General features: G+C 39.8%; 1 protein-coding gene across 1 annotated transcript in view; it reads left to right on the forward strand.

Annotated features, from left to right (window-relative positions):
• itpk1a (inositol-tetrakisphosphate 1-kinase a) overlaps window positions 1-9,306 on the forward strand; it is a 79,087-nt gene that overhangs the window by 27,430 nt on the left and 42,351 nt on the right. Inside the window, exon 3 of the mRNA XM_031837370.1 lies at window positions 3,617-3,739. Within this exon, the coding sequence (XP_031693230.1) occupies window positions 3,617-3,739 (123 nt within the window). The remainder of the gene's footprint in view (window positions 1-3,616; window positions 3,740-9,306) is intronic.

Genomic DNA, 9,306 nt, shown 5'->3' on the forward strand with positions numbered 1-9,306 from the left:
GCCATGACATTTTCTGGAATTTTCCAAGTGTCGCGCCCTGGCCTTAGTATTTTGTGTTTTCTTTATTATTGTGGTTAGGCCAGGGTGTGACATGGGTGATTGTGTTTGTCTTGTCTAGGGGTTTTGTAGATTGATGGGGTTGTGTTTAGTGTAGTATTCTAGGTAAGTCTATGGTTGCCTAGAGTGGTTCTCAATCAGAGGCAGATGTTTATCGTTGTCTCTGATTGGGAACCATATTTAGGCAACCATATTCTTTGAGTATTTCGTGGGTGATTGTTCCTGTCTCTGTGTTTTGCACCAGTTAGGACTGTTTTCGGTTTTCCACGTTTTCTTATTTTGTATTATACATTGTTCAAGTTTTCATCTTTATTAAAGATGTTTATAAATAACCACACTGCGTTTTGGTCCGCCTCTCCTCTCGACGGAAGAATCCCGTAACGCCAAGCTTTTTAAAGGCACAGCGAACTTAACATATGTAAACTTCTGACCCACTGGAATTGTTTACAGTGAAATAATCTCTGTAAACAATTGTTGGAAAAATGACTTGTCATGCATGAAGTAGATGCCCTAACTGACTTGCCAAAACTATAGTTTATTAACAAGAAATTTGTGGAGTGGTTGATACACTTAAGTTGGAGTCATTAAAACTTGTTTATGTAAACCTCTGCAGATGCTCGGTCACGCTTGAGCAGTATGGGTGAAATGATTGAATAACGTATGAATATATTTATTTTTCAGCAACATGGTCTAGTTTGGGTGTACAGTGCCTTTTAGAAAGTATTTATACCCCTTGACTTTTTCCACATTTTGTTACAGCTTGAATTCAAAATGGATAAAATTTGTATTTTTGCCAATTGATTGAAAATAAATTTCGGAAAGTATTCAAATCCCTGAGTCTACGTGTTAGAATCACCTTTGGCAGCCTTACCTACTTACGTTATTTGCACACGCTGTATACAGATTTCTGTTCGTTTATCCCATGTGTAACTCTGTGTTTTTGTCACACTGCTCTGCTTTATCTTGGCTAGGTTGCAGTTGTAAATGAGAACTTGTTCCCAACTGGCCTACCTGATTAAATAAAGATACAATAAATACAGCTGTGAGACTTTCTGAGTAAGTCTCTAAGTGCTTTACACACCTGGATTGTACAACATTTGTACAGTCTTTAAAAGTTGTTCAAGCTCATGTTGGTTGTAGATGGCTATTTTCAAGTCTTGCCATAGCTTTTAAGTCAAAACTGTAACTAGGCTACTCAGGAACATTCAATGTCCTCTTGGTGAGCAACTCCAGTGTATATTTGTACTTGTGTTTTAGGTTATTGTCCTGCTTAAAAGTGAATTTGTGTCCCAGTGTCTGTTAGAAAGCAGACAACCAAGTTTTCCTCCTAGAATTTAGCCTCTGCTTAGCTCAATCAGTTTTGTTTGTTTAAAAAAAAAATAAACTCCCCAGTCCTTACCGATTACAAGCATATCCATAACATGATGCAGCCACCTATATGCTAGAAAATATGAGTGGTACTCCGTAATGTTTTATTGGATTTGGCCCAAACGTAACACCTTTTTATTCAGGACAAAATGTTAATTGCTTTGCCACATTTTATATAGTACAATATTACTTTAGTGCCTTGTTGCAAACAGGATGCATGTTTTGGAATATTTGTATTCTGTACAGGCTTCCTTTTCACTCTGTCAATTAGGTTTGTTTTCTCCTTAGGATGGATCAACAACATTGTATTTACTCCACAATACTATCACAACCATTAAACTAACTGTTTTTTAAGTTGCTTTGGACTCATGGTGAAATCCTGAGTGGTTTTCTTCTGTTAAGGCAACTGAGTTAGGAAAGACGCTTGTATCTTTGTAGTGACTGGGTGTAATGATGCACCATCCAAAGTGTACTTTAATAACCTCACCATGTTCAAAGGGATATTCAATGTCTGCTTTTTTTGTTTTGTTTTACCCATCTACCAATACATGCCTTTCTTTGCGAGGCATTGGGGAAAATCGCCATGGTCTTTGGTTGAATCTGTGTTTTGAAATTCACTGCTCGACTGAAGGACCTTACACTTATCTGTATGTGTGGGGTATAGAGATGAAGTAGTCATTCAAAAATCATATTCAACACTTGTATTGCACACAGTGAGTCCATGCAACCTATTTGACTTGTTAAGCACATTTTATTCCTGAACTTATTTAGGCTTGCCAATAACAAGGGGGTTGCATATTTGACACTACAGTTTTTAATTAATATATAACAGTTTCAAAAAAACAATTCCACTTTTACATCATGGGGTGTGTAGACCAGTGACTACAAAAATCTAAATTTAATCCATTTTAAATTGCTAAAACACAACAAAATGTGTAAAAAGTCTAGGGGTGTGAACTTTCTGGAAAGATGTCGACTTTGCTAATGCACACATTCCCCTCCAATTGCTCACTGCGGTTTACAAACCTGATCAATTGGAAGATGCACAGTGCTGGCGGCTACAAATGGTGGCTTTCATGTTCCTAAGAGCCTTTGCCAAAAGGAGTTCTGTACACAAACACACTCTCTGCGGTCTCACTTAGGACACAATGAGGAATGACAGTGTCTTGGCTCTGGGGTGAAATTTCCCGTAGGTACCGATATATAGGATCATCTTTGCTCCCCCAATCCTAACCATTCGTGGGGGAAATGCAAAACCGACCCAAGATCAGCGTCTAGTGAAAACTTTTTACCCTACACTTTCAACTTACATGACGGCACTGCTGTTACTTGATCTATGGGCTTGGAGACAAAGTGATAAGTTCCAAACCCAAGCTGAACTCATCAGCCAGCCTCGCTCTGCCTGCCTTCTCATGATTGTTTTCCTAAATCAGCCGAGAAGAAGGCTCTGATCCCGCCGCTAGAACATTTCCAGACTTTTGCGTCCCTAACAGCACCCTATTCCATATTTAGTTCACTACTTTTGACCACGGCCCATAAAGTAGTGCACTACGTAAGGAATAGGGTGCCATTTGGGATGTAGACATCCTCTCCCTGATTTTTAAACTAGAGCCTTGTAGGGAACAGGCCCCAGAGGCCTCCCGAATAAAATGTTCCCCCTCAATTTCATCCCACGACTTGGTAGGTCTGTGGTCTGTTTCTGCTCCTTTATTTGGTGCCAGCGCTGGACCGTTGACCATATGACCAGGTCCCCACTCCTTACATAATGTCTCCCAAATGACAGGACCTTGGCCAAAAGTAGTGCACTATATAGGGAATAGTGTCATTTGGGAAGCAGACAATATTCCTTGCTGCTGCTTTTTTCTTCTCCCAGCTGTTACCAGAACCAGCCTGTAAAGCCCATATGGTTGTATCGTTTTTTTTTTTTTTTGGGGGGGGGGTGGGGGGTAAAAGAGGCTTTGAACGGGCCTAATCTTAGCAAAAACAAAGTCTTTGACCTGTTGGGTCAAACCCCAAAGGACTGGCCTAAGTGTGTTCATCACCCATAGGCCTCTTGTCAAAAGTAGTGCATTATATAGGGTGCATTTGGAACAGACTCCATATATTATCAACTAATAAAACAAGGTGTCTTGATTTTTATCTTGCCTGACTTCTGAGTACTCTTTCTCCCTCTCTCTCTCCCTGTGTGCAGCTGGATCTGAGTCGGCCCCTGGAGGAGCAGGGCCCTCTGGATGTCATCATCCACAAGCTGGCGGACCTCATTCTGGCGGACCAGAATGACACGCAGGCCCTGCTATTGGTGCAGAGTGTCCAGGTAAGCCAATCGGCACCGCTAAAACATTGTAAGGGTTGATCACAAGCTCTTCACCTAATGGGGGAGGTTGTTCTTTGACAGGTGCAGCCATTTCTTTGAGGGCTAAGGGTCTGAAGGTACTGTAGGATGTTTTTCTTTGAGGGGTATGTCTTTGGTGATTCTATCCTGTAATTTTGCTCTGAGATTTTGGTGAATGTTTGTGGTGTTCCAGGATATAAATGTGATAATGAAATATGATTTTTATTTGATAGATAATCTGCAGGAGCTCTCCTAATCATGACTTAATCCAGTCTTATTCAACTACAGGTAACTGCCAAAGTAATGGAAACCCTTGAGCAAATGAGGAATAAAAAGTATATTGAAAGCCTGTGCTTCCACATAGAGTGGTTCCTGAGTTAATTTAGCAATTAACATCCCATCATGCTTCAGGTCATAAATAAATAAAGCTGGACATGCCATTTATTCTGGCCATCATTTTGGCTACCATGGCTATGCCCCCGTAGTATGCCAATGCACCCATCCAGAGTGCACGAGTGGTCACTGAATGGGTTGATGTGCATGAAAACAATGTTGGTCACCAGAGCGCAACCCAATTTATAGGAGATTCTGGAGCGTCACCTGAGACAGCGTTTTCCACCACCAGAACACATCCCTCCAATAGAGCTCCAGACACTTGTAGGATCTATTCCAAAGTGCATAGAAGCTGTTCTGGCTCGTGGTGGCCCAATGAAGAAACTGTTGGTGTTTTCTTTATTTTGGCAGTTACCTTTTATATTCTTACAGGGTCCAGAATTGAGAGAGGTTATTTACAGGGGTACAGATATTTTCTACATGTGATTTACAACGGGTGAATGTAGATTTGAATTTTTCCTCGTATAGAACCTCTTATGTATGAAATGTTTTTTTTTTTATGGGCCCAATGGTAAATATGAGTAATTTAACTGTAAAATATATTACCTTTTTAATGTGGCATGAACATGTATTCATCTGATTTGTCAAACAAATCACTTCAAAAAGTAGGCTACCTGCGCATGTTAGTCCAATCTAAAATAATTCCAGCATCTAAAACAGTGCACTGTGCACCCTCTATTTGATGAATGGAAAGACCATCTATTAAAATACCAAAAAGTTGAATGGCATTATGAAACTGTCATTAGGCACACCTGAATTGATTGATTGCATCCATCGTTTCGCTCTGCCAAGTATGGGGTCTTGAGAAATCAATAAATGTCAGATTTTTGGATATTGGTTAGGCTACAATTAGGCTGTGGAAATGTTAGCTGAGGTGAGTGCTGCTCATGACCATCTTGACTAGTTGTCTCATTTATTGGCACTGATCAGATCCTTTTGCCAGCATGTTATGTAGCTTAACAAGTGAATTATTTAGCTTCACTCACAGTAGCTTAGGCCTACTCCCAACCAAAAGCCTGTGACATGTCTAATCAATGTAATTTTGTTTCAGTGACTCTGTCTGTATATTTCTCTGTCTGGGCAAATACGTGGAGGTGGTATAGCTCATCTATTCATTTGCTCATCTATCAGAAACAAAAATCAAGTGTAGGCCTATTATTTCACTCAATAGTGTATAGACAGCTCCAAAAGCCCACGGAGGTTGTGAAATATGAACATGAGTCGAATGCTTTTGAAAATATAGAATAGATTGGTTTTATTTTCTTTCGGTATCGTGATGAAGGTACTCGATGTGCGACCCTATGCCTGCTCCCTAGCAAAGCAGGGTGAAGGTAGGAAAGAGATGAACGTGGATCAAAAGCTGATCACGGAAGTATGTCTTGTCTGTTTTAATGAACAAAATAACTATTGATTTCTATACAGGCTGCACAGACAAGAACATAGTTCACTCAAAATATACCTTTCTCTTCTTTTGAAAATAGGACCTGCCTAAATAAATGTAATAATGGAAATATTTTTGATGGTGTGTATTCTCTATGGACTATTAAAATGGACGGCCACCCACATCTGCACACTACAACTACCACTTGTTTCCGGCATGCCGGCAAGCTCACGGGAGGTATAAAAGGCGTATGCAGGCAAGAATGTGGTAAAAATGGGCCTGTTTGTAAGCGGGTCATACATTGCCAAAAAATGTACAAGCGAAATACCGTAAATCCTATGTGAAAGCAGTATTCGGTTAGTATTGTGGAGTAACTACAATGTTGTTGATCTATCTTCAGTTTTCTACCATCATAGCCATTAAACTCAAACTTTTTCTAAATCACCATTGGCCTCATGGTGAAATCCCTGAGTGGTTTTCTTTCCTCTCCAGCAACTGTGTTAGAATGATAGCTTTTTTTTGTGACTGTATTGATACACCATTCAAGCTTAATTAATAACTTCACCATGCTCACAGGGATATTCAGTGTCTGCTTTTACATTTTTACATATCAACCATTCTGTGAACTTTGCGAGACACTGAAATACCGCCCTGGTCTTGTTTGAATCATCTATTTTTGAAATAAACTACTTGACTTGGGGATCTTACAGATACAGTATGTTTGCGGTACAAAGCCGAAGTAGTCATTAAAAAAATGATATGCACACAGAATGAGTCCATACAACTTATGTGATTTGGACACCTTTACTCCTGAATTTTTTTTTTAGGCTTGCCATAACAAAGGGCTTGAATACTTATTGACTTGAGCAATTTGTGTAAAAATTTCAACAAAATAAATCCACTTTGACATTATGGGGTGTTGTGTATAGATCACTGCCACAAAATATTTCTGACGGCACTGTAGGCATACTTTGGAGTAAACATTTAATTGGCAAAGTTTTTGGTGAAAGCCTTAGCATGCCAAAAGTCATTTCTAACTGCCACACAAACAGGTATTACTACTTCAAAGTTGCAGGAAATACGAATAACTGATGCATTCTTTTAATCAATTATGAGATTCGTTAAATTGAACTACACTACCGCTGTCTGAGCTGCTCCACGGGACAACCAGCGCGCGCTTGCTTGCTACCCGACAGACAATATTCTGCTCAAACTAGGTGAATGTTGATCGCCCATTTTCTCCTTTCCATCAGACTTGGCTGTCGTTTAGTCTTCGGGGGGGTGCCTCTGCTAAGGATTTCTGAGAGAGTTTAGGTTTTACACACAGTTTTTTTTAATTGCCTTTTTTCCCCTCCAATTCGAGCCCTGCGTGTAGGGAATTTGAGCATTTTGTTTGAGATCAAATCAGAGGAGAAAATAACACTTATATGAAAAGCGGTCTCCAATCATGTCAATTGTTTTATCCCTCCAAGCATTTTTGCTAGATATGTATTGGCTTGCTTGAGATGGCCATTATGGAGAAAAGCAACTATCTCCTCCCTAAGCTCACTTACTCTCTTGAAAGCATTACCCTTGCTTAGCGACCTAATGTCATTATGTAAAAGTTGATCACGATGCTCAGCAGACTACGAAACAACCGATGTTGGTGGAGTGGTGTCGCCAGATGTTTGCAGCTGCAATTGCCTGATGTTAGCTACTCTGATTTGGCTGTAACTGGTACGTTGGGTGATATTGATTGACAGCACTTAAGTGGTGGGACTACAGGAAAACAGATGATCCTATTGGAGAATATTGAACAAGGGCTCATTTTGGAACTAAACATTGATATAAAATGCAGGGATGTTTTTGTGGAAAATCCAATGTTTAGTTCCAAAATGAGCCCTTCTTCAATATCCAATAGGATCATCTGTTTTCCTGTAGTCCACCACTTAAGTGCTGTCAATCAATATCACCCAACGTACCAGTTACAGCCAAATCAGAGTAGCTAACATCAGGCAATTGCAGCTGCAAACATCTGGCGACACCACTCCACCAACATCGGTTGTTTCGTAGTCTGCTGAGCATCGTGATCAACTTTTACATAATGACATTAGGTCGCTAAGCAAGGGTAATGCTTTCAAGAGAGTAAGTGAGCTTAGGGAGGAGATAGTTGCTTTTCTCCATAATGGCCATCTCAAGCAAGCCAATACATATCTAGCAAAAATGCTTGGAGGGATAAAACATTGACATGATTGGAGACCGCTTTTCATATAAGTGTTATTTTCTCCTCTGATTTGATCTCAACAAAATGCTCAAATTCCCTACACGCAGGGCTCGAATTGGAGGGGGAAAAAAGGCAATTAAAAAAAACTGTGTGTAAAACCTAAACTCTCTCAGAAATCCTTAGCAGAGGCACCCCCCGAAGACTAAACGACAGCCAAGTCTGATGGAAAGGAGAAAATGGGCGATCAACATTCACCTAGTTTGAGCAGAATATTGTCTGTCGGGTAGCAAGCAAGCGCGCGCTGGTTGTCCCGTGGAGCAGCTCAGACAGCGGTAGTGTAGTTCAATTTAACGAATCTCATAATTGATTAAAAGAATGCATCAGTTATTCGTATTTCCTGCAACTTTGAAGTAGTAATACCTGTTTGTGTGGCAGTTAGAAATGACTTTTGGCATGCTAAGGCTTTCACCAAAAACTTTGCCAATTAAATGTTTACTCCAAAGTATGCCTACAGTGCCGTCAGAAATATTTTGTGGCAGTGATCTATACACAACACCCCATAATGTCAAAGTGGATTTATTTTGTTGAAATTTTTACACAAATTGCTCAAGTCAATAAGTATTCAAGCCCTTTGTTATGGCAAGCCTAAAAAAAAAATTCAGGAGTAAAGGTGTCCAAATCACATAAGTTGTATGGACTCATTCTGTGTGCAATATCATTTTTTTAATGACTACTTCGGCTTTGTACCGCAAACATACTGTATCTGTAAGATCCCCAAGTCAAGTAGTTTATTTCAAAAATAGATGATTCAAACAAAGACAGGGCGGTATTTCAGTGTCTCGCAAAGTTCACAGAATGGTTGATATGTAAAAATGTAAAAGCAGACACTGAATATCCCTGTGAGCATGGTGAAGTTATTAATTAAGCTTTGAATGGTGTATCAATACAGTCACAAAAAAAGCTATCATTCCTAACACAGTTGCTGGAGAGGAAAGAAACCACTCAGGGATTTCACCATGAGGCCAATGGTGATTTAGAAAAAGTTTGAGTTTAATGGCTATGATGGTAGAAAACTGAAGATAGATCAACAACATTGTAGTTACTCCACAATACTAACCGAATACTGCTTTCACATAGGATTTACGGTATTTCGCTTGTACATTTTTTGGCAATGTATGACCCGCTTACAAACAGGCCCATTTTTACCACATTCTTGCCTGCATACGCCTTTTATACCTCCCGTGAGCTTGCCGGCATGCCGGAAACAAGTGGTAGTTGTAGTGTGCAGATGTGGGTGGCCGTCCATTTTAATAAGTCCATAGAGAATACACACCATCAAAAATATTTCCATTATTACATTTATTTAGGCAGGTCCTATTTTCAAAGAAGAGAAAGGTATATTTTGAGTTGAACTATGTTCCTTGTCTGTGCAGCCTGTATAGAAATCAATAGTTATTTTGTTCATTAAAACAGACAAGACATACTTCCGTGATCAGCTTTTGATCCACGTTCATCTCTTTCCTACCTTCACCCTGCTTTGCTAGGGAGCAGGCATAGGGTCGCACATCGAGT

Source organism: Oncorhynchus kisutch, linkage group LG12, assembly GCF_002021735.2.
Source record: "Oncorhynchus kisutch isolate 150728-3 linkage group LG12, Okis_V2, whole genome shotgun sequence".
NCBI classification, from domain to species: domain Eukaryota; kingdom Metazoa; phylum Chordata; class Actinopteri; order Salmoniformes; family Salmonidae; genus Oncorhynchus; species Oncorhynchus kisutch.